Source organism: Catharus ustulatus, chromosome 7 (genome assembly GCF_009819885.2).
Source record: "Catharus ustulatus isolate bCatUst1 chromosome 7, bCatUst1.pri.v2, whole genome shotgun sequence".
In the NCBI taxonomy this organism is placed as follows: Eukaryota; Metazoa; Chordata; class Aves; order Passeriformes; family Turdidae; genus Catharus; species Catharus ustulatus.
In genome coordinates, this window is record NC_046227.1 from 39,734,998 (window position 1) to 39,760,532 (window position 25,535).

The following is a 25,535-nucleotide window of genomic DNA, read 5'->3' on the forward strand; positions in this document are numbered from 1 at the left end:
AGCTCTCTCAGAGAAACCTGGGATGATTTTGAGTCACTGCTGCTGATTCATCGTGCCTGGCTGGGATCTAACCCTTCCCACACGCACAGCAGCTCCTGGGCTCCTGCTTAATGCTTGTAATAAAACTGCTCGTGCAATTAAAATTATTAAAATTCCTTAAAATTAGAGGAGAGGGACAGTCCTGGTGACTTAGTGAGGTGTAGCTGTGTAAATCTAATGAGCTTGTATAATTGTGTCATCACTCAGCAGCCTTAAACATGGGGAGGTTTGGATGTACACGGTGACAAAACTTTGAATATGAAGGGATAGGGTTGCTGTGCTGCAGGGCTGCAGTGAGGAATGCAGGGGCTGCAGTGAGGAATGCAGGGCTGCAGTGAGGAATGCAGGGCTGCAGTGAGGAATGCAGCTGCAGGAGGCTGAGCTCTGGTGTCCCTGTGATGCCCAACCTTCCTGGGCTCTGGGAGTTGTGTCACAGGACAGAGCCGAGCTGCCAGAGTGCCTCATCAACACTCTGCTTTTCACACAACGCTCCTCAATCGGTCCCAAACAAATCTCTCCTCTCTGTGGGCTTTGTCACCTCTCCCTGCTGGCTGGGGCTCAGCTCTGATAAAAATAAAAGTGAATGTACACTGTGTGCGCTCTGGGGGAGGATCCTGGGAGTGCCAACGGAAACATTGTCTGTTCGGATGTGCAGAAATGCAGCATTTGCTACTAAGGAGTGAAAATAGAATTATCCCAAATTACACAGAAAAGAAGGAATTATAAACCAAATGGCATCACTGTTGGGCTTACCGTGGTGTGGGACAGAGTTACTCACAGTGTCTGAATGTCCTCAGCGGTGTGGTTCTGGGATTGAGGGACTTTGCAGAGGATTCAGTGTTCATTTGGTGAAAGCACTCAGGCAGTGTTTTGGGAAAAGCTGGGTTGGCTGCCCGTAGCAAAAATGAAAGTATCTCTTCATTGTCACCTACTACAGCAGGTGGAGACAGCAGATAGAAAGGGATGATTCTTCCCCTGCTGTTTTCAGGAGGCAGTACGCAGGGGTGGCTGTGCTGGGTAATCCAAGCTCAGGATTCCCTTGGCATTGATCCCACACCTCGGGTTTCACAGAGAGGGATCCCTGAAGGGTCTTGGGAAGGTGCAACAGTGCTTGTGTCAGGAGAGCTTTTCGTGTCAGGGCTGGAAGTTGGAGCTGCTTTTCCCGTGTGTTCAGGGGATCTGTGTGTCTGGGGAGAATTTGATTGCAGGGTCAGAAGGGCTGAGATGCAAAACCTTTGCTTGGCTTTGTCCTTCCCTTTCTCTCCAGAGTGTAAAATCATCACTGTGGTCTGGAGCTCTCTGTGACCAGGGACAGACCTGAGGGAAGGGCTGGGGCTGTGGCAGGAGGGGTTTATGCTGGAATCAGGAAAAGGTGCTTCCCTTTGGATTGAGGGTGCTGGCACTGCCCAGGGAACGGGCACAGCCCCGAGGCTGCCAGAGCTCCAGGAGTGTTGGGACACTGCTCACAGGGACAGGGTGGGATTGTTGGGGTGTCTGTGCAGGGCCAGGGCTGGGCTGGGTGAGCCCTGTGCCTCCCTCCCAGTTCAGGATATTCTGATTCTCTGTTCAAGTGCAGGATTTTAATGTCATTGTCTAAGGGAGAATACACACATGCCAGTTGGCAGGCCTTAAAAAAAAGGCAAAACCCCAGCTGTTCCTGAGTATAAAACCACTATCCTGTGACCCCATCTCTCCTAAACTGTTGCGCTGTTGTTCTCCACAGATGATAAACTCCCAAGGTGGGAAGTCACTCTTTACTCCTTTCAAATCCAGACCTCTCCAGATCTCTGCTGTTTATGCCATGAAATACTCTAGGACTCCACGCTGTAGGTCACATCAATCTGAAGCCAGTGTGGTTTTCTGCCAGGGTAGTTAATCAGGAACTGGTTATTTCCCAGTCCTCTGCCTGCAAATGCATTCCACGGGCACTCAGCTGCTTTTGGACAGCTGAGGAGTGAGTAATAGCATGGGGGTTCTTGCGTCAGAATAATGATGAGGGGAAAATGGATGAGAGCTTCAGAGAGAGCAGGAAAATGTTTTGAGCACAGTGGTCCGAATCCTGGAATGTGCTGGGAGTGTCCTGAGCTCACTCTGACTTCAGGAGCGTTGGGAGGCTCAACAAAATGCCAAGCAGCCTTTGGATTTGGGGCTTGCTAAACAATTGTTACTTGCAAGTGTGGTTTTCTAGAAGCTGCCGTTTCCACATTATTTATTCTGCTGATTGGCTTCTCCAGATTGCTTTTGCTCTGGACAAATAAGTGACAAATCTGGGAAGAGGCAAACTCGCCAAATTTAAACAGCCAGGGTTGAACAGACCAAAGCTAATATTGGCTGAGGTGCGGTGGTGTGATGAATCCCACACCAGGGCAGGCACAGGACAGTGGGGCTTGTGTCACTGCCACCTGGGCACTGCTGGGCACTGCTGGGCCACTGCTGGGCACTGCTGGGCACTGCTGAGCCACTGCTGGGCACTGCTGGGTACTGCTGGGCACTGCTGGGCACTGCTGGGCACTGCTGGGCCACTGCTGGGCACTGCTGGCCACTGCTGGGCACTGCTGGGCACTGCTGAGCCACTGCTGGGCACTGCTGGGCACTGCTGGGCACTGCTGGCCACTGCTGGGGCACTGCTGGGCACTGCTGAGCCACTGCTGGGCACTGCTGGGCACTGCTGGGCACTGCTGGGCACTGCTGGGCACTGCTGAGCCACTGCTGGGCACTGCTGGGCACTGCTGGGCACTGCTGAGCCACTGCTGGGCACTGCTGAGCCACTGCTGGCCACTGCTGGGCACTGCTGGGCACTGCTGAGCCACTGCTGGGCACTGCTGGGCACTGCTGGGCACTGCTGGGCACTGCTGGGCCACTGCTGGGCACTGCTGGGCCACTGCTGGGCCACTGCTGGGCACTGCTGGGCACTGCTGGTCACTGCTGGGCCACTGCTGGGCCACTGCTGGGCACTGCTGGTCACTGCTGGGCACTGCTGGGCCACTGCTGGGCACTGCTGGGCACTGCTGGGCACTGCTGGTCACTGCTGGGCACTGCTGGGCCACTGCTGGGCACTGCTGAGGCACTGCTGGGCACTGCTGGGCACTGCTGGGCCAGTGCTGGGCACTGCTGAGCACTGCTGGGCCACTGCTGGGCACTGCTGGGCACTGCTGGGCCACTGCTGGTCACTGCTGGGCACTGCTGGGCCCTGCTGGGCACTGCTGGGCACTGCTGGCCACTGCTGGGCACTGCTGGGCCACTGCTGGGCATTGCTGGGCACTACTGGGCACTGCTGAGCACTGCTGGGCACTGCTGGGCCACTGCTGGGCACTGCTGGACACTGCTGGGCACTGCTGGCAGGAGCAGACTGAGGGGTCTGAACCCCCCCAAGCCCCAGGTCCTGCTGCAGGGAGGGAGCAAACCCCCCTGGTGGGTTTGGGGTTTGGTGGCCCTGTCTGGGGCGCTGCTGCAGCTGGGACAGCAGGTCCTGCAGTGCTGAGGGTCAGGCTGGCCCCAGCTCACACAGATAAAGGATCTCCCTTTATCTCCTGAGCAATGAGCTCCTCACAGCCCTGGCTGCAGGCTAGAGCAGCCTTCCGTGCATTACAGAGTCACTGAAGCATTTATGGTGGAAAAGCCCTCCGAGAGCATCGAGTGTGAGCTGTGACCTCCCCTCGTGAGCCAGCCCAGGGCACTGAGTGCCACATGCAGTCACTGCTGGGGCTCTGGCTTCCTCTGAATCCCTGATGCTGTGTGGAAGCAGCTGCTGTTCCACAGCTCATGGCTTTGTCCCTTTGTCCCCCTGTGCTCCCTCTGCACTCGAGCTGCACCTTCTCTCACCCCTGTCTGGAGCTGGGCAGGGTTGAGGTGAACCTCATAATGTCATTTATTTATCCCTCCCTGCCAGCAGCAGCAGTGCCCTGCATTCACTGAAGGCTGTGCCTGCCAGCTCTGACCGATGGTTGTTCCCTCCCGTGCATCTCGTGTGATGGAGCATCCCCAACTTTTCCTGACATCCTGCTCAGTTGTTTTGCTGTTCTTGTGTTGTTGCAGCTGATTCTGGGCATTGTGTGCTGAGTGCAATCGGAGTTACTGTTTGTTTCTTCATCGGTGCTTAATCATGCTGCTGTTTCTGCACACTTTGTGTAACTTTTTTTCTCCCAGCTGAAGACGGATTGCAGTGGCCAGCCTGGGCTGGGCTGGAACGATGGTTTGGGGAGGGGAGGTGGTGCTTGCCAGGCCATTGATCCCATCTTTATAACTTTGCCCTTTTAGCTGGGAACAGATGATTTGCACAGGGGTTGGAGATTTGCGCAGGCAGAATCCGAAGGACCAAACTTTACATAAACCATTTATACTAAATGCTGGGAATGCTGGCAACATAAATCACCTACAGTATCTATTACAAATTTATCACTTTATCAGTATGGTCCCTGATAGGAGTGGTCCAAACAGGTGGGGAACTGAGCCGTACCTCAGGAAGTTTAGCCTGCTCGGAAATTAATTATTCAGGACACACAGAGCCTGGCCCCTTCAATGTATAGTAATTCTTTCCAGCCAGCATCCAGGCCTCCAACTTCAGTGCAATAATAAATAGGAAAAGTCTCAGGTGAAGCCAGCATTTCAGAGTAATTAATCATCCTCCCCTCACAGTCCCTCCACCTCTCTCTTGGTTTCCTTTAACGAGGGAATTTCAGTAATAAATCTTTAATGATATATGTTAAGAATCCTTCATTAATTCTTGTCCACTTGCTTCTCTTTTTTGGGTGCTTTTATGTTGTGTGTTGGGAAGTTCAAAGGAATATACAGAAACGAGCCCCGGCAGCGAGCGGCCGTGAGAGCCATGCGATGTGACAGGGACAGCTGTGACAGATCGGGGCTGTGGCAGGGCCAGCTGTGACAGATCGGGGCTGACACTGCTGCGGGTGACACTGCTGCGGGTGACAGACGCTGCTGGGGGTGACATTGCTGGGGGTGACACGGTGACACTGCTGCGGGTGACACTGCTGTGGTGACACTGCTGGGGCTGGCACTGCTGCAGGTGATACAGTGACACTGCTGTGGGTGACACCTCTGCAGGTGACACTGCTGTGGTGACACTGCTGGGGCTGGCACTGCTGCGGGTGACACTGCTGTATGTGACACCTCTGCAGGTGACACTGTTGTGGGTGACACTGCTGTGGGTGACACCTCTGCAGGTGACACTGTTGTGGTGACACTGCTGGGGCTGGCACTGCTGCGGGTGATACGGTGACACTGCTGCGGGTGACACCTCTGCAGGTGACACTGTTGTGGGTGACGCTGCTGTGGATGACACTGTTGCAGGTGATACGGTGACACTGCTGTGGGTGACACTGCTGGGGATGACACTGCTGTGGGTGATACGGTGACACTGCTGCGGGTGACACCTCTGCAGGTGACACTGCTGCAGGTGACACTGCTGCGGGTGACACTGCTGTGGCTGACACTGCTGGGGGTGACACTGCTGTGTGTGACACCTCTGCAGGTGACACTGTTGTGGTGACACTGCTGGGGCTGGCGCTGCTGCGGGTGACACGGTGACACTGCTGCGGGTGACACTGCTGTGGTGACACTGCTGGGGCTGGCACTGCTTTGGATGATATGGTGACACTGCTGCAGGTGACACCTCTGCAGGTGACACTGCTGTGGGTGACACTGCTGTGGGTGACACTGCTGCGGGTGACACTGCTGTGTGTGACACTGCTGGGGCTGGCACTGCTGCGGGTGATACGGTGACACTGCTGCGGGTGACACCTCTGCAGGTGACACTGCTGTGGGTGACACCTCTGCAGGTGACATTGCTGTGGTGACACTGCTGTGGTGACACTGCTGGGGCTGGCACTGCTGCAGGTAATACGGTGACACTGCTGCGGGTGACACCTCTGCAGGTGACACTGCTGTGGGTGACACCTCTGCAGGTGACACTGCTGTGAGTGACACTGCCGTGGGTGGCAGTGCCAGGGTGACACTGCTGGGGGTGAGACCGCTGCGGGTGACAGACACTGCCGCAGGTGACACTGCTAGGGCTGACACTGCCAGGCATGACTCTGTCATGGTGACACTGCCACAGGTGATACTGCCACAGGTGACACTGCCGCGGGTGACACTGCTGTGGGTGACACTGCCACAGGTGACACTGCCACGGGTGACACTGCCACAGGTGACACTGCCAGGGCTGCTACTGCCACAGGTGACACTGCCACAGGTGACACTGCCACGGGTGACACTGCCACAGGTGACACTGCCAGGGCTGCTACTGCCACAGGTGACACTGCCACAGGTGACACTGCCGCGGGTGACACTGCCGCAGGTGACACTGCCTCTCTCCCCCAGGCCAGCACAACGACGCGCGCATGAACCTGGCCATCGCCCTGACCGCCGCGCGCTACGGCGCCGTCACCGCCAACTACACCGAGGTGCAGCAGCTGCTCAAGGAGCCGGGCACGGGCGGGCGGCTGCGCGTCTGCGGGGTGCGCTGCAGGGACGTGCTCACCGGTGGGTACGGGTCTGTATGGGGTGTGTGTGGGGTCTGTATGGGGTATTTGGGGTCTGTGGGGTGCGCTGCAGGGACGTGCTCACCGGTGGGTACGGGGTCTGTATGGGGTGTATGGGGTGTATGGGGTCTGTATGGGGTATTTGGGGTCTGTATGGGGTATTTGGGGTCTGTATGAGGTCTGTATGGGGTGTGTATGGGGTATTTGGGGTCTGCAGGGTGCGCTGCAGGGACGTGCTCACCGGTGGGTATGGGGTTTGTATGGGGTCTGTGTGGGGTGTATGGGGTCTGTATGGGGTGTATGGGGTCTGTGGGGTCTGTATGGGGTGTATGGGGTCTGCGGGGTGCGCTGCAGGGATGTGCTCACCGGTGGGTACGGGGTCTGTGTGGGGTATTTGGGGTCTGTATGGGGTATTTGGGGTCTGTGTGGGGTGTATGGGGTCTGTGTGGGGTCTGTATGGGGTCTGTATGGGGTATTTGGGGTCTGTGGGGTGCGCTGCAGGGATGTGCTCACCGGTGGGTACGGGGTCTGTGGGGGTGTGTGGGGTCTGTATGGGGTCTGTGTGGGGTCTGCGGGGTGCGCTGCAGGGACGTGCTCACAGGTGGGTACGGGGTCTGTGGGGGTGTGTGGGGTCTGTGGGGTGTATGGGGTTCATATGGGGTCTGTATGGGGTCTGTATGGGGTCTGTATGGGGTATTTGGGGTCTGTATGGGGTGTATGGGGTTTATGTGGGGTTTGTATGGGGTGTATGGGGTCTGTGTGGGGTTTGTGTGGGGTCTGTATGGGGTTCATATGGGGTCTGCTGGGTGTGTAGGATCTGTGGGGTCTGTGGGGTGTGAGGTCTGTGTGGGGTGTATGGGGTCTGTGTGGGGTGTATGGGGTCTGTATGGGGTTCATATGGGGTCTATGTGGGGTTTGTATGGAGTCTATATGGGGTTTGTATGAGGTGTGTATGGGGTTCATATGGGGTCTGCTGGGTGTGTAGGATCTGTGGGGTCTGTGGGGTGTGTAGGATCTGTGGGGTCTGTGGGGTGCACTGCAGGGATGTCCTTGCAGGTGAACGGGGTCTGTGGGTTGGGCACTGCAGGGACAGTGACACCCTGGGCTGACGTGGGAGGGAGGAATGGGGCCGCTGCCGTCTGTGACCAGCCCTGACCCAGCACAGGAGCCACCTTGCCAGGCTGTGCCTTGAGTGTCACTCAGCTTGCACACGTGTCACATTTCTCACTCAAACCGCAGTGTTCTGGCAGGCCAGCCCGAGCTGTGCACCCCAGCCCGAGCTGTGCACCCAGCCCTTGTGTCAGGCAGAGATGACATCGTGAAAGGCTCCGTGCTGTACAGTAGGAATCCCATTTACCCACCCTGCAGGCTGAGACTGAAATCTCTCTTCTTGAGAAGCACATTTCAGCTGAGCACCTCCCCTGCCTGCCTCTCTTGTGCCCGAACAGACAAGCTGGAATTCTCTAAAACATTTTCCCTCAGATGTGCTGTTGGGTGCACACTCAGTTGGTTTCCAGCACCGTCCCAGCTGCTGTTCAGACACGCAGGGTACACGTTACAGTAGGCTGGGCTGCAGAGAGATGAATAACAAAGAGCCCGTGAGCAGGCAGGCAGCGGTGTGTGATTGATCTGTTCCTCTCGCAGGGAAGGAGTTCGATGTCAGAGCCAAGTGTGTTATCAATGCCACGGGACCTTTCACCGACTCCGTGCGCAAAATGGACGATGAGAAGGTGCCCAACATCTGCCAGCCCAGCGCGGGCGTGCACATCGTCATGCCTGGCTACTACAGGTGAGGCTGCTGCCCCTGGAGCTGCAATTGTCACCTCTGCTGCTGCTGCATCAATCAGCTCAGCACACCGGGGGCTGCACGGCAGCTCTGAGTGCACAGTGTGATTCTGATTTTTATTTGTGTTTCTTAAAGAGGATCCCGGCGCTGTGCTGGCCAGAAGAACAATTTCATCTATTCAGGTTTTAGTTAGAGCTCCCCAAGGCAGGACTCCTGCTGAAGCAGAAGGCAGCACAGCCCAGGCTTGTGAAAGCACCTGGTTCAGTGCTGCCTCTGAGCTGAGTGTGCTGCTGCTTGTCACCCCCTCAGGAAAACAGGGAGCGTGCAAAACCTTCCAGAGAGGTTCCACCTTCACACAGAATCTCTAGTCCTGTTAAATCATGGAATCACAGAGTGATCTGGGCTTGGAAGGGACTTTAAAGATCATCTTGTTCACTGCCTGCCTTTACGTGTGAAGCTCTGTGTGCAGTGACTCTGAGCTCTGCTCAGAGAAAACAGGAGTGCAGAATAAGTGACAGAATGGGCAGAGTAATCAGAAATAATAATGACTACACAGGCAGCAGAAGTAGCTCAGAGTGACACAGCCACACCTGCTGTGTGGGGGTCGTGCTGGGCAGGAGGTGCCCTCCTTGCTCCAGGAGAGGTTCCCGTGGCACTCTGCTCCCTGCAGGCTCCTGCTGCTCTCCCTGTTTGCTGTGCAAAGCCAAATCCCCTTCTCCCAGCCAGCCTTGTCAGTCAGAACTCAAATATTACCTTTGCTTCCTGAAGTCATTAGCATCCTAATGGAAATTCCCCTTTATGGACTTAGCCCAGTTGTGTTGATACAGTGCCCTTGCAGTAATGCCTTCCCCAGCCCTGCTCAGAATGGGAATTCAGCCCTCCAGAGCACCCTGGGCTGCTTCTGTCCCAACAGGACACCACCACACGCTGTAAAATTGAGGCATTTTGGCCTGGTGTAAAATCACCCCTACATTCTCTTCTGGTTTGTTGTTTTTTGGTTTTTTTTCATTTTTGTATCTTTCTCCATGAAAAATGGTAAAATGACCTGATAGCTGCTTTAAAGTACTAAAAATGTGGAGAAATGGGCTGTAATCCCAGTTTCCTCATATGCCAGGAGGAGGATGTGTGTGATTAGCTTTATGGCTCTGCACAAAAACATGGAGAGCTTTAAAACCTGGACTCACTTGGTAAATCCAAAGTAGAAGATGGCTGGGTGTGCTTGCGAGCTCTGATTTATTTATTCTGTAATAACCCAATAATTTTAATTGGAAATGTGGAGAATTCTCGCTCTCCATGTTCCCTGTGTATGTCAGCATGTGGGATTACTTTCCTTGGAAAACAGTATCTGCCCACATAGTGCCCCCACAGCACAGCTGATAAGATAAAACAGCTCTGAATTTCCTTGGGGTGGGATAGCTGAGAGTGGGAGCTGTCTGCTAAACAGAAAACACTCGTGGGATTCAGTCTTGGTTGTCTCAGGCCTTGCTTCCTTCTCTGATGCCAAGGACACTGCTCAGCACAGGCAGGTTGGCATTTCACCGTGCCCTGGCACTGTGCTGCAGGATTCTGGCCCACAGTCACACAAATTTTCGTTTTTTTTTTTAACATCCATAGGGTTTTAGTTACAAATATAGTCAAGATTTTGTAAAACTAATGTTAACCTAATGCATTCACTCCCCATGGGTTTCTTACTCATTGATGTCCTTCATTAAGAGTCCCAGAGTTCCTCCCCTCATTAATTAGGCTTCCTGCCTGGAATGTGTCTGTGAAGGCAAGGCTTTTTCCTCTCCCTTCTCAGCACCTTCAGATTTTTTTGTCTTTCTGGAATTTTCCCCTCTGCTCTGCATTCCACTTTCCAGGTAAACTTGCCTGTTGCACCTTGCTTCTCTGTGGAAAATCACTTTTTATTGTTTTTAAATTGTGTTTGTGGTGCTTTGGTGAAATACTTCTTCATCTGGGGCTCTTCCATGGATCCAAGACCTTCCATGCACCTCCAGAGCTTTCACCTCTGCATTTCTCTGTACAACATTGCTTTGTGCTCCATGGGGGAGTTTCCAATCCTGAATTTGCCCATTTTAGCCATCTTTAAAGATAAATATCACCATTCTACAAGGTTTTTACCCTTCTCCCAGCCATGGTGGAATAGAGGAATTCTGCCCCACAAAACCGTGTTGTTTCAGAGGTGTTCCTGGTGTGCAGCAGCACACTCCTGAGGCCTCAGGAAGGCCAGTATTTGGGTGTTAAGATGCTTCTTTCTGATGCAAAACACCTTATTTTGCATTTGTTTGGGTGGTTCTTTAGTTATTTAAATAAGCTGGAACAAGCATGGCAAAGGGCAGGGAGAGAGAGCTTCCCAGGACAGCTGGTATCAGTGATTCAGTGAATAACTGGCACATGGAAAACTCTTTTCCCAGCACTTGCTGTGCAATCTAAAACACTCCAGTCCAGAACTGCTGTGGGGAAACTTAGTTTGAAGTCTCTCCTTGTTTTTAGCAGTTTTTATGAAATCACATAAAAAAATTCATACTTTGAAGAAAATGTCTATGAAGTTTCTGAATTCTGATACTGTATATTAAACCTCTGATTTCCTCTGCCTCTAAATCAACAGCTTTTTCATTTTAAAAAGTAATCATTTGTCTGAGGTGATTTACCTTTCCCAAACCTGTGTTGACTTCCCCTATTAGATTGTACCTCTGCCACCGTGTGCCTAAGCTGTCTATAAATATCAGCTAAAATGGCTCTGATATACATGCTAGCTATGAAATTCTCAGCCTCTCTCCCAGCCTTGCCACCAGATATTGCCAACTTCCCTCAGCAATCTCTTCAGGCTTCCTAAAAATGCAATATTCAGCGGTTCAGCTTCGATAGGTAAATCCCACCCAAGCAGGTCTTTGCCTCCAGACCCTGCTTAGGGTTTGAGTCATTGAATTATTCCCCTCTGAAGTGCCCAGGTGCCTCCTAAATCTGCATCTCCTGCCCTCCATGTGCTGCCTGCATCTCAGGGGCACAGCCTGGACTGCCCTGACCTGACTGCACACGTTTGTTTGCTGCACCTGAAATGAAAGCCAGCATCAGTCCTTGAAGTAAAACCGATGGAAAAAAGGGGAAGTTCAATGTTTTCCTGCATAAAACTGTGTACTTTGAAGTGCTTATAAAAGCCTTTTGTTTTCTGAAATACAGGCAGAGCTTTTTAACAAGCCATGAGGAGGAGGCAGTGGGTTTGTACCTGTGGATATCTTTCTTAACATTACACCAGAAAAACCTGATACATTAATTAAAATTTCCTATCCAAAGCACTACAGTTTTCCATCTTTATACTAAATTATTCTGTTGTAGCACTGGCAGAAGTCATGAAAAATGTCTGAGTGGAAGCATCTACTGAATGTCTTTTGCCTTTTTTCCTCAAAGCACAGTTGCCCACCCAGGGCCACAGAGCTGGAGGCACTCAGAGCACGTTCCTCACTCCAAATCCCTCAGGAGTCTGTGGGTGTTCCTTGCTGCTGAAGTGGCAGGTGGTGACAAACTCAGGCTTAGTGTCACTGCAAGGGTATTCCTTAAATGTCTTCATTTCTCTTCTTTGTGCTCCTTCTCCTCTCAGTCCCCCCCCCTCACCCCTCCTGCTCCACCTTTGCTGTGGAGGCAGATCAGAGAAATCACCACAATTTAATGGCATAAAAACATCCACGGGCCTGGCTTCCCCAAACTTCTGGGATATCTGTTTAAAGACATGGTTTGGTGTCTTGGTTTTCCTCTGGGATCCAGTGGGAAAGGCTGCTCTGATGTTCCAAATCTCAGATTTTATCAGGGTAGGAAATGCTTGGCTCCTCCCCTGGCTGGAGCATCTCCCCATGGGATGATGGAATTTTATCAGCCATGCCCTGGGTCTCAGTGGCCATGAACAGGAGAGATCTCCTGGAGGGAGGATGGGCTGTGGGACAGATAAAGATCCCTGCCCAGCTGGTTTAACAACTGGCCATTAACAGGAGATATCCCACAGGTTTAACATCTGGGGACAGAGCTCACACTGCTGGGCACATCCTACTTTGCAACTTAAGATATTTTCAGTGGGTTCAAGGCACTTTTCAATGGATTTCACCACACATGCAATCCATTATTTGTTCATTTATTAACTCCTTTACCTGAGAACAGGTGTGGTGTCCCGGTCCTTACCTGGCCCTGGGGTGCAGGACAGACCCCAGGTGTCACCGCCCTGTCCCTCCTCTCTTTCAGCCCTGACAACATGGGGCTGCTGGACCCGGCCACCAGCGATGGCAGAGTGATCTTCTTCCTGCCCTGGGAGAAGATGACGATTGCAGGGACCACGGACAGCCCCACAGATGTCACCTCCCACCCCATCCCCACCGAGGAGGACATCAACTTCATCCTGAGCGAAGTGCGCAACTACCTGGGAGCAGACGTGGAAGGTGAAGGGGGATCCTTCCCTGGGAGGGCTGGCAGGGCTGGCAGGGTGGGCACTGCTGCTGCTGCCTGCAGCTCTTGTGTGACTGCAGCTGGGATCTGGCTCTGTGAAACCCGGGGCTGAAGTCAGCACCACTACCATTGTCACCACTGGCACATCCCCAGTGCCACCTCCACTTGTTTTTTGGGCACCTCCAGGGAAGGGGACAGTGACTCCATCACTGCCCTGGGCAGTCATCTTTCCTCTAGTGTGAGGGTTTGTTTTATTTAAATTATTCTCTGAAAGCATTTCTACTGCTGTGCTTCTGCTACAGCATTGAAATCAATCTGAAAAGTGCTCAGGGAGGAACACTGTAACATACTCAGGTTTGGGAAAACCTGATGTCTGGGGATGGGAAATGCTCAAATCCTTGTTCCCTGAAGTGGAGAATTGTCTGCATGTTGTATGAAGTTCTGAAAGGGTCCAGGGATGCTCCTGTTGAGTGTCTGGGGCAGCAGTTGGTGTTGGAAGTGCAGGAGAGCAGGAAGGGAGATGGGAATGTGAATAGGACAGAGATTAGATGGGATACTGGGGACAAATTTCAGCTGTGGCTTCTCCTGGATCCCTGGCAGTGTCCCAGGCCAGGCTGGACAGGACTTGGAGCACCCTGGGCTAGTGGAAGGTGTCCCTGCCATGGCAGGGGTGGATTGGATGGTTTAGGTTTCCGTGGTTTCCCACGTATTTTCCAGCAGCACATTCAGAGGAGTTCAGTCCCTCTGGCTCAGCCCAGCTGGGCCTGTGCTGGTTTTCCTGTGCAATTGCTGTTTATAGATGTCTGGAGCTGAAATAACAACAGCACTGGCCATATCAAGCCTGGACAGCCCTGCCTGTGCTGGCAGAGCCAGTGCCAGGGTTATCAACTTCCACGGCTTGGACACCTTCCAGCTGCTTAATTACAGCGTCACGCGTGCTGCTTTCTGGAGTTTCATTAGTTTACAAAGCTAATACAGGATCTTGTGTCTGTGATTAACACTTCATTTTGGCAGGTTGAACACGCTAGCAGAGCACCATTGATTTTGGAAATCTATTCCCTGTTCTTTGGGGGATGTTTTTTACACCCTTTTAGTGATTTTTCAATTATCGGTCATTTGAAAGTTGTATTAAAAACATGTTCCAAAGACTTCAGTATGAAGCAAATTGGCAACTGCACTTAGGGTGAGGGCTGTGGATAAAGATGACTTGTCAAGGGGAAATCTTGGAATAATGACCTTCAAACTAGAGGAAAAGCTTGGAAGGTCTGAAAGGAAATGTTACACTCATGCAACAAACTTTATTGTGGTTTATAAAATGTAATGTAAGGACTGTTCAGGTTCATTGGGAAGAATTTTCATGGGAAGGGAGATCAGGCTGGAGCTGCCCAGGGAGGTTTGCAGTGCCCATCCCTGGAGCTGTCCTGGAGGTGGCACTCAGTGCTCTGGGCTGGTGACAAGGTGGGCATTGGTACTGGACTCCACGGGCTGGGAGAGCTTTTCCCCCATCAGTGATTCTGGGGTTCCATGGCCAGCTCATCCCCAGCTCTGGGGGTGCTCAGGGCTGAGCAGGGTGGGGACAGCCCTTGGCAGTGCCCTGGGGTTCCATGGCCAGCTCATCCCCAGCTCTGGGGGTGCTCAGGGCCAGCAGGACAGCCCTTGGCAGTGCCCTGGGGTTCCATGGCCAGCTCATCCCCAGCTCTGGGGGCTGTCCCCAGCTCTGGGGGTGCTCAGGGCCAGCAGGACAGCCCTTGGCAGTGCCCTGGGGTTCCATGGCCAGCTCATCCCCAGCTCTAGGGGCTGTCCCCAGCTCTGGGGGCTGTCTCCAGCTCTGGGGGTGCTCAGGGCCAGCAGGGTGGGGACAGCCCTTGGCAGTGCCCTGGGGTCCCATAGCCAGCTCATCCCCAGCTCTGGGGGTGCTCAGGCTGAGCAGGGTGGGGACAGCCCTTGGCAGTGCCCTGGGGTCCCATAGCCAGCTCATCCCCAGCTCTGGGGGTGCTCAGGGCCAGCAGGGTGGGGACAGCCCTTGGCAGTGCCCTGCAGCCCAGTGGGAGCTGGGCAGCCTGGGCTCAGTGTGGCTCTGCACAGTGAGAAGAGGAGATGTGCTGGCAGCCTGGAGTGGCATCCGGCCCCTGGTGACCAACCCCGACTCCAAGGACACGCAGTCCCTGTCCCGGAACCACGTGGTGACCGTCAGCGACAGCGGCCTCATCACCGTCGCAGGTACTGCCACAGCTCCAGCCTGCTGGCCTTCCCCAGGGGCTCCTTGCAGAAATCCTGTTCTGTGGTGATTCTTGTGACCAGGAACTGCCCTGTCAGAGCAGAGGGCTGGCTGGAGCCAGCCTGGCACCAAGCATGTGGTACATGAAATACAGAGATTGTCTGTAGTGTGTGACAGCTTGACATGGTAAAGGCCTTGTTAAGCCTCTGAAGGGGGGAAATGATGCATTGGGTTTTAGCTTTTATATTTTATGTTTTTCAGAATCTCTGCTGCTTAGTGTGTAGCTCTGAAACTTCAGTAAGTTCTCTTCACAGGGTAGTGACAAAACAATCCCTTTCTAGCTGGGGAACCAAGGACAGCTGGTACCCAAAAATCATAAACAGCAGTGAGGGAAAGGGGACTGAGACTTCACAGCCTGGGGCTGTGCTTGGATAATTGACTCCAAGATGTGGATGAACCAAAATTTATAAAAGTGTAAAACTCGTGCCCAGGATCCATCTGGGATTTGGTTTGGGTGCAGCCCTGGCTGGGCTCTTGCACTGCCCAGGGTGAATCCTTTAAATAAATCCCTATTTTATCCTTTCAGTCAATCCCTATTTTATCCTTTCAGTCAATCCCCATTTTATGCTTTCAGTCAATCCCCATTTTACTCCCCTTGCTGTGCCCAGTCTGTGCTCCAGCCCAGCCTCCCCAGGCAGCAGTTCTCCCTGCAGGGCCCAGGTGAGCAGTGTGTGTTCCCCCAGGTGGGAAGTGGACGACGTACCGCGCCATGGCCCGGGACACCATCGACGCAGCCGTCAGGGAGCACAGCCTGCCCGCAGGCTCCTGCCAAACCATGGGGCTGCAGCTCGAGGGGGCTCAGGACTGGAGCCCCACGCTCTACATCAGGCTGGTCCAGGACTATGGGCTGGAAAGTGAGGTGAGTCCTGGCTGCCTGTGTTGGAGGGGTTTGGTCTAAGGTCTGGTGAGCCCAGTCAGAAATAAAGTTAGTAATTGTTCATCATCATCATCTTCCCTTTTTCTCTTCCTCCTAATCTTGACTGTCCCTGCTTAAACAGGCTCTGACTTGGCAGAGTGTGTGATCCCTGGAGACCCCAGGAGCTGTGAGCAGCTCTGGTCAGGGTGTGGCAGGAGAGCTGGGCTCTCAGCCCTGCTGGCACAGACACAGCAGGGCCCTGCTGCTCCAGCCTCCCCCAGCACTGAGATTCCCCCCACGCTGTCACACTCCAACCCCCTGGCAGCCTGCTGTTATTGGGCATGAGGGCATGGCCAAGGAAATGTGTCTTCCATGTGCTTTCAAGGCATGCTGGGTTTGTTTTTCTCTCCACAGGTGGCTCAGCACCTGGCTTCCACCTACGGGGGCAAGGCTTTTGAGGTGGCCAAAATAGCCCAGGTGACAGGGAAGAGGTGGCCTATTGTTGGGAAGCGCCTGGTGTCTGAATTCCCTTACATTGAAGCTGAGGTACGTGAGACAACCACAGCACTGTGATTCTGTGCTTGGCATGAGCAGGGTGGAGGCTCTGAAACATCTCCCTGGGCCCTTTCCTTTGGGGAGACAAAGATTCTCTGTGCCTGTGCCTGGGGCACACTTTATGTATCCATATATACACTTATAATATATTTATGCTTAATTAAATATTCATATGGTGCCCATTTTTTAACTTCATGTACAAACATTTGAACCCAGGTGGATTCTATAAAATGTTCCAAGGAACAGGGAGCTTTCCCAGCCCTGTTCTTGGGATCTGGGGTGCTAAACCTGCTTTGTCCTGCTGGCTGTGTCTGTCTGATGTGTGTTGGAGCCCTGGATACTGGGGGGTTTGGGGCTTTCTGTGCTGTCAGGCACTGACCCCCAAAAACACTGATTTTAACCTGAGGCCTTGGAGGAAACTTCCAAAAGTGAGTGATAGAACTGAAATCACTGGTGTGCAGTTTGAATAGAAGTGTGGAACATCACATGGTGAAGGGTTTGGAATTTGGGGTTTTAGAATATAGTAATAGGTATGGGACAAGATGGAGGTTTTAGGGCAGAGGTTTTCATTCTTCTTGCATATAAGTATATTTTTGTGATTGGATGAAAAATGCCACACTGCAGGTCACGAGTGTTTCATCAAAAAATAATTTTGGTGCTAGCTTTTAATTGGATAATTAAACCTTAGAAGACCTTGTAATGAGCAAGATGCATTGCCATTTCACCATTTTTAGCTGGTTAGCTAGAAGTGCTGCAGCACTCACTGTAACATAGATAACAATTAATAAACATCTCAGTCCAAACACAAAATTCCATCTCTTGTGCTTTTCATCCTGATCCTGGCAATTAAAAAAAAAAGAAGACCAAAAGTAATAGATGTGCAGCAGACAAATTTACAATTTACAAAATTACAATGCACAAAACCTCTTAGCACCTAACCCAGGTGCTAAAGAGAATAATCTTGTATTTGGTCACTCATGTGCTGGTGTCCCAGGGTTCTTGGCTCTGACACCTCTGGACTTCTGCTGGCAGGGCTTCAGTCCAGGCTTTTCCAGATACCCTTCCTGCCTGGCTGGCCAGAGCTGATGCCTAGAGGAGCTGGAACAGAGGCTACACAAAGTTAAGGGAATAAAATGGATTTTTATTGAACACACACTGCTGAGCACATCTTTACATTGTAACCTGGGACAGCCTCAAATCATGGAGTCCCATCCTCCTTGCTTGCCCACCCTGCTCTTTTCATGCTGTTTATGCTTAGGGCCTGAAGTTTGAAGAGTCTCCAGCTGGAATAGGACTGTTTTGTCTTCACCACAAAAAAAAAAAATATCTGTGAAAAGATCCTAGTAACCCTTAATATAAAACTAAAAGCTGCGCCCCCAAGCAGAACAGAAAACCTTAAAGCTCAAGGTATCACCCAGAGCTGGTGTATGGGATGAAGGAGTGCACCCTCAGCAGAGGTTTCCAACATGATATAATACATTCATTTTGATATTTGTGCAAAGCCCTTAGTGTGTACTGGTAACCCCACAGGTGGTGTATGGGATGAAGGAGTACAGCCTCAGCAGAGGTTTCCAACATGATATAATACATTCATTTTGATATTTGGGAATAACCATGAGACTGTGTGTGCTGGTAACCCCACAGGTGGTGTATGGGATGAAGGAGTACAGCCTCAGCAGAGGTTTCCAGTATGATACAATACATTCATTTTGATATTTGTGCAAAGCCCTAAGTGTGTGCTGGTCACCCCGCAGGTGGTGTACGGGGTGAAGGAGTGCTCCCTCAGCAGAGCTTTCCAACATGATACAATGCATTCATTTTGATATTTGTGAACAGCCCTAACACTGTGTGTGCTGGTAACCCCACAGGTGGTGTACGGGGTGAAGGAGTACAGCCTCAGCAGAGCTTTCCAGCTATACAATACATTCATTTTGGTATTTGGGAATAGCCATGAGACTGTGTGTGCTGGCACCCCGCAGGTGGTGTGTGGGGTGAAGGAGTGCACCCTCAGCAGAGGTTTCCAACATGATACATACAGCATTCATTTTGATATTTGTGAACAGCCAGTAATACAGTATGAATTGATAACCATAAGCCCCACCCGCAGGTGGTGTACGGGGTGAAGGAGTACAGCCTCAGCACAGCTTTCCAACATGATACAATACATCCATTTTGATATCTGTGAACAACCATAACACAGTGTGTGCTGGTAACCCCACAGGTGGTGTATGGGGTGAAGGAGTACAGCCTTGGCAGAGCTTTCCAACATGATATAATACATCCATTTTGGTATTTGTGCAAAGCCCTAAGTGTGTGCTGGTAACCCCACAGGTGGTGTACGGGGTGAAGGAGTGCACCCTCAGCAGAGCTTTCCAGCATGATACAATACATCTATTTTGATATTTGGGAATAGCCATGAGACTGTGTGTGCTGGTCACCTCACAGGTGGTGTACGGGGTGAAGGAGTGCACCCTCAGCAGAGGTTTCCAGCTATACAATTCATTCATTTTGATATTTGTGCAAAGCCCTAAGTGTGTGTTGGTCACCCCACAGGTGGTGTACAGGGTGAAGGAGTACAGCCTCAGCAGAGCTTTCCAGCATGATACAATACATTCATTTTGATATTTGTGAACAGCCAGTAATACAGTATGAATTGATAACCATAAGCCCCACCTGCAGGTGGTATATGGGGTGAAGGAGTACAGCCTCAGCAGAGCTTTCCAACGATACCATACATTCATTTTGATATTTGTGAACAGCCCTAACACTGTGTGCTGGCACCCCTCAGGTGGTGTACAGGGTGAAGGAGTGCACCCTCAGCAGAGCTTTCCAACATGATACAATACATTCATTTTGATATCTGTGAACAGCCATAACACAGTGTGTGCTGGTGACCCCACAGGTGGTGTACGGGGTGAAGGAGTGCACCCTCAGCAGAGCTTTCCAGCTATACAATACATCCATTTTGGTATTTGTGAACAACCAGTAATACAGTATGAATTGATAACCATAAGCCCCACCCACAGGTGGTGTACGGGGTGAAGGAGTACGCGCGCACCGCCGTGGACATCATCTCCCGCCGCACCCGCCTCGCCTTCCTCAACGTGCAGGCGGCCGAGGAGGCTCTGCCCAGGATCGTGGACATCATGGCCAAGGAGCTCAACTGGTGTGAGCAGAAGAAGAAGGTACAGAGAGCCCTTCCCAGCCCCAGCTGCTTGTTCTGCTTGAGGGGTTTCAGTGCCAGCGATCTGTCCTGGTTTAAGGCACATTTGGGGAGAAAATCTCCCCCAAGAAGCAAACCCAAACAATTTTTTTCTTAATCGATTTGGGAAGAAATTTCTTTTTGGGGAGAAGTGGAAAAAACCTGTTTATTCAACAGGCAAAGCACAAAAATAAATGAGCAATATGAAACAGCAAAACTTCTCGCTGCTTCAAAGAGATGACAAACTCAGAAAGTCTCTGTCCTGTGGGTGGTGCATTGGATTAGTTTGTTACCAGTCCTTTGGTGCTGGAAAATGTTGATGTTCAGGCCAGGCCCCCGTGGGTTACAGGTGCAAGCTCCTGGTGCTCCCTCCAGGTTTCCAGTCTAGAGTAGGTTTAAACAAGTTTTAGGAAAAAGAGAAAAAAAACTTTATGGGCAACTTGGTTGAATAGAAACCTACAAGTGATGTTTTATTCCTGGGAGAATGAGTCACTTGGTGCATTTCATTCTAAAGCTTTATCCCAAGGCTCTGGGTTGGGATGGGCCAGGGGTGGGGAAGGGGAAGATCTGTATCCTGTTCTCCCCAGCCTAGCACTGACAGCAGGCTTACCACTGCTGTCCTGTTCCTCTCAGTTATTTTGCTTTACTGACACTTTGCAACAGATCTGCCACAGCAAAGGAAGCTCCTGGACCCATAAAGAACCTGCCTGGTGTTGAACTCCCTTTGTTTTTTATTATTTTGGACAGCTGAGTGAATCCTCACACTGAAATACGTGAGAGAGAAATGACATGTTGTAGGGCTGGCCTAAAAAGTCCATTCCTGAAAAGGGCAGAAAGGTGTGTGACTGAAGGTGTGGATGGTTCTGGAAGCCTTTACACAGAAATTAGAAATCTTTACTGGCCTGGATACCTTTTCCCAAGAGTAAAAAGTGCCTAAGTTTAACTTTTTGATACTTTTCAGCTGACACCTGCTTAGTTTTGGGACCTTAGAAAAGTGCTGGTTAAGTGGAGGTACCTAATAATAAAGTATAAAAAATAAACATTTGTGTAAGAACTTGCTGCTGCTCAGACACGCAGGTTTGGCGTTTCCATTGCAGGAGCAGCTTGAAGCTGCTAGAACATTTCTGTACTACGAGATGGGCTACAAGGTGAAAACAGACCAGTTGACAGACAGCTCTGAGATCAGCCTGCTGCCTGCAGACATTGAGAGGTGAGTGGGGCAGCAGGGCTGCTGCTGCTGTGCCTGCAGCCCCGCAGCCTCAGTGCCAGCCCCTCCCGTGCAGGTACAAGAAGCGGTTCCACATGTTCGACAAGGACAAGAAGGGCTTCATCACCATCCTGGACGTGCAGCGTGTGCTGCAGGTGAGCCCCCCCTGCTCCTGCCCCTCTGGGAGCAGCCTGGCTGAGGCCCAGGCTGCTGAGCCCTCCTTGTGCCTGTGTGTGCAGAGCATCAGCGTGCAGATGGACGAGAACACCCTGCACGAGATCCTCAACGAGGTGGATCTCAACAAGAACGGGCAGGTGGAGCTCAACGAGTTCCTGCAGGTACGTGCTGCCTTTCCTGCCCTTCCTGCCTCAGGAAGGGCTCTTCCTTAGACTGCAGACCCAGCTCAGGGAGTTCTCCCCTTGCTTAGGGCTGGGCTGGCACCAGGGCACTGTTACCTGGGCTGTTGGTGCAAGGGGCTCAGAGCCATCCTCAAGCAACTTGCAAATTCAGGTGGTTTTTTTTGTTCCCCAGTCAGGCTCAAAGAACAGGTCCAATTTATAAAGTGTGCCCCAGACCAGACCTGAATTTGGCATTTAGAGCCCAGAAATGCTGTTTGAATGTATTTGAAATAAAACAGGTGTGCACTGGAAGGTGCAGGGCACAGTGTGCACACTGACTTTATCTGCAGCTGTTAAGGGTTGTTATAAAAATGAGTAAACTAAGAAACTGAATAATAAACAACCAAATAACCAAATATTTATAATAATAAATAGCAATATACCATAATGATACTAAACTAAATAACTAAATAATAAACTGAATATGATAAAGAATGAGCTTTTAGTTAGAGCCCATCCATGCCCTATAACCCATTTTAACTCCTGGATTGGCTAAATTGTCCCAGTCTCACTAAAAAAATGACATGCATCTGCTTTTTGGGGGGCTTTCAAGCAAAACCAAGGGTGCTCCCTTTGCACATGCAGCCTCTCAGCTGGGTTGGTGTTTGAGGAGTCTTTTTTGGGGTGGTATTTCAGAGCCTGCTGTGTCTCCCCTGCCCAGTGGCAGTGATGAATGCCAAACAGGAGAGAAATTAATGCTGGGGATTTTGGTCAATGTCAGCCCTTTCTTCACTGTGTCAAGTTAAACAAACAAGATCAAGGCAAAGGAAATGGTAATTGTCTCTCTGGAGATGAGCTGGGGATAAGAGCAGCATTGTTGAATCTAAATGCAGAAAATTTTCACAGGTTGTGTCCAGCATTAGCAAAAAGGAGTATTTATTTGCCTAAAATGCTGCAATTGAGCTGAGGAGCTGCAGTGAACTTGGGGGAAGGGGAAAAACCAAACCAAACAAACCAGGGGGGAAGGAGAGTCAGTAGCTGTGGGAGTTTGTGCTGCTCTGTTCAAATGGGAGAGAGCAGCTCTGGCTGCTGGAAAGGGACAGCCCTGTACCTGCACTGGAAACCTTTCACTGCAGGGCTGAGTGAGCTGCATTTGCTCAGCTTGGTACACTGGCTGAGCAGCTGGAGCAGCCAGTAATTGTTCTGTGGGGTTTGGGGGTGTTCTGTCAGGCTGACCAGTGTCACCAGGGATTGCCAGCCCCACATCATCCCTGTGCAATGCCAAGGCCAGGCTGTGCTGAGGAATACTCAGTTTGTGCTGAGGAGTATCCCACCATGGTCTGTGCTGAGTATTCCACCATGGTTTGTGCTGAGGAATATTCAGTTTGTGCTGAGGATTATCCCACCATGGTCTGTGCTGAGGAGTATCCTACCATGGTCTGTGCAGAATATTCCACCATGGTTTGTGCTGAGGAATATTCAGTTTGTGCTGAGGATTATCCCACCATGGTCTGTGCTGAGGAGTATTCCACCATGGTCTGTACTGAGTATCCCACCATGGTCTGTGCTGAGGATTATTGCACCATGGTCTGTACTGAGGATTATTCCACCATGGTCTGTGCTGAATATTCCACCATGGTTTATGTTGAGTATTCCATCATGGTTTGTGCTGAGGAATATTCCACCATGGTTTGTGCTGTGGGATATTCCACCATAGTCTGTGCTGAATATTCCACCATGGTTTGTGCTGAGGGATATCCCACCATGGTTTGTGCTGAGGAATATTCCACCATGGTTTGTGCTGAGGGATATTCCACCATGGTTTGTGCTGAATATTCCACCATGGTCTGTGCTGAGTATTCCACCATGGTCTGTGCTGAGGGATATTCCACCATGGTTTGTGTTGAGTATTCCACCATGGTTTATGTTGAGTATTCCACCATGGTCTGTACTGAGGGATATTCCACCATAGTCTGTGCTGAATATTCCACCATGGTTTGTGCTGAGGGATATTCCACCATGGTTTGTGCTGAGGGATATCCCACCATGGTTTGTGCTGTGGGATATTCCACCATAGTCTGTGCTGAATATTCCACCATGGTCTGTGCTGAGGGATATTCCACCATGGTTTGTACTGAGGAGTATCCCACCATGGTCTGTGCTGAGGGATATTCCACCATGGTCTGTGCAAACCTGAGTCCCTGTGTGGCCCCTGCAGCTCTCCCAGAGCAGCCTGGTGACAGCAGCAGGGATGGCACTGCAGGGCTGAGCCCTCCCCTGTGCCTTGCTCTGCTCCAGGGAAACACTCAGGGCTCACCAGGAAAGGTGGCACTGAAAGGAGCTGGGGTTGCCATGGAAGGAGCAAAATACATTAAATGTTTGTTTAATTTTTTAATGGATCTGTTAAGTCAGGGCCCAATACTTGGGTGTTTGCTTTCTGAAAACTTTCAGGTAATTGCGTTTCAGCGCAGAACTTGTGCAAGCCCTGGGCAAATATTTGTGGAGGTTTGTGCTGGAAAATAGAGCAGGTTGTACCTGGGGGCTGCCTGCTCTGCAGCTGGGAGCAGAGCAGGGCTGGCCTGGGCCAGCTGCACGGTGCTGGGGGAGCCCAGTGGGCTGGCAGTGAGTGGCCTGGAGCTCACAGTGCCCGTGGAGTGATGTCAAGGCAACCACCCCACGTTAAATCAGGAGGAGTCACAGAATACCAGAATGGTTTGAGTGAGGAGGGATCTCCAAGCCCATCCCATTCCCCCAAAGCTCGTGGCCCCAAGCTGTGACAGGCTGGTGGCCCAGGAAGGTGTCTGGGCAGGAGAGAGATCCCTGTGCCTTCTCGCTGTGCCCCTGGGGCTGGGAGGAGGCCACAGCACATCTGCACAGGTGCAGCTGCAGGTGAAATACGGAGCTTTTCCTGTGGGGGGAGGAATGTGAAGGATCCCTGCAGTCAGTGGGAGTAAGAAATTGCATTTGGCAAGTGCACAGTGCTTCCCCAGCGCTCCCTGCAGAGCTGGCTGCAGGTAATTTCAGCTCTAATGCTGGCTTTATCCATGGGATAAAAAAGAATTAACTAAAATCTTAGCACTAGTGTGCTTTCACTGGGAGGGAGCAGAGTCCAGCTTCCAGGACTTAAAGGTAAATTAGTTTTAAAAGTCCATAGAGGAATTTGGATTTGAAAGAATTGTGGGAGTCAAGTACAGTGTCTCTCCAGAGAAAGGCATGTGGGTGGAAAAGGACAGGTCTGGGATCAGTGGTGGATCAGGAATCATGATGTGGGTTGGGAGGGACCCTAAAGCTCATCTTCAAGCCAAGGCCAGGGACACCTTCCCCTGGATCAGGTTATTCCAGCCTGGCCAGGGACACATCCAGGGATCCAGGGGCAGCCACAGCTGATCTGGGCACCCTGTGCCAGGCCCTGCCCACCCTCACAGGAACAACTCCTTCCTAAATGGAAAAAAATCTCAAATCTTTGTGAGCTGCATCCTTCAGGCATTATAAATAACCAAAGAAAACCTGTGCAGCTGCTGGGTTATCCCAAATTCTGCAATGTCATGGCAAAACCCCAGTGATGATGGTTGTCTGCACTGCTTTGGGAATTCCACACTTCCTGCCAGCCTCACCTGAACAAAGCAGTCTCTGCTATTCCTGGGCAGTGAACGAGCCTGGGGCCGGGCTCTGAAGCACAGTTTGGGTTTGCAGTTTGGGAATACAGGGCTAGGGGTTCACTGCAACTGTGTGTCACTGCTGTGTGTCACTGCTGTGTATACTCATTTTTCTGTGCTCACTGCTGTGGCTCTGGGCCCCCAGCAGCGTTCTGGCAGCCCAGGGTGACCCCGTGTCCCTGTCCCTGTGTCCCCAGCTGATGAGTGCCATCCAGAAGGGCCGTGTGTCGGGCAGCAGGCTGGCTGTGCTGATGAAGAGCGCGGAGGAGAACCTGCGGCGCCGCCAGGCCATCCCCGTGGACCGCAGCGGAGGGGGGCTCTGAGCGGGGCTGCCCGCTCCTGCCCGGCCTCCTCAGCCCCCTGGGCAGCCCTCCCTAAGGACTCTGCTGCGTTTGTCATTGTCTCCTTCATTCTTCATCTCCTTACTGCTCTGGGACGTGGCCGTGGGGTGGGTGAGGTCCTGCAGCGCCAGGTGTGCAGTGCCAGGTGTGCAGTGCCAGGGGTGCAGCAGGGTCCTGCAGTGCCAGGTGTGCAGTGCCAGGGGTGCAGCAGGGTCCTGCAGTGCCAGGTGTGCAGTGCCAGGGGTGCAGCAGGGTCCTGCAGTGCCAGGCTGCAGCAGTTCCAGCTGTGCAGTGCCATCTGTGCAGTGCCCGCATGCAACAGTGCCAGCCGTGCTGCCAGCGTGCAGCA

General features: G+C 51.9%; 1 protein-coding gene across 2 annotated transcripts in view; it reads left to right on the plus strand.

Moving 5' to 3' along the window:
• The window catches only part of GPD2 (glycerol-3-phosphate dehydrogenase 2), a 56,060-nt gene extending 30,729 nt beyond the window's left edge, over positions 1 to 25,331 (plus strand). For both annotated transcript variants that reach the window (XM_033064746.2, XM_033064747.1), the window contains exons 7-17: positions 6,376 to 6,537; positions 8,181 to 8,325; positions 12,553 to 12,746; positions 14,839 to 14,973; positions 15,715 to 15,890; positions 16,302 to 16,433; positions 19,469 to 19,627; positions 20,742 to 20,854; positions 20,928 to 21,006; positions 21,091 to 21,189; positions 25,043 to 25,331. In XM_033064746.2, the coding sequence (XP_032920637.1) occupies positions 6,376 to 6,537; positions 8,181 to 8,325; positions 12,553 to 12,746; positions 14,839 to 14,973; positions 15,715 to 15,890; positions 16,302 to 16,433; positions 19,469 to 19,627; positions 20,742 to 20,854; positions 20,928 to 21,006; positions 21,091 to 21,189; positions 25,043 to 25,168 (1,520 nt within the window). In that variant the 3' untranslated portion in view covers positions 25,169 to 25,331. The remainder of the gene's footprint in view (positions 1 to 6,375; positions 6,538 to 8,180; positions 8,326 to 12,552; positions 12,747 to 14,838; positions 14,974 to 15,714; positions 15,891 to 16,301; positions 16,434 to 19,468; positions 19,628 to 20,741; positions 20,855 to 20,927; positions 21,007 to 21,090; positions 21,190 to 25,042) is intronic.
• Positions 25,332 to 25,535: the final 204 nt, after the last annotated feature.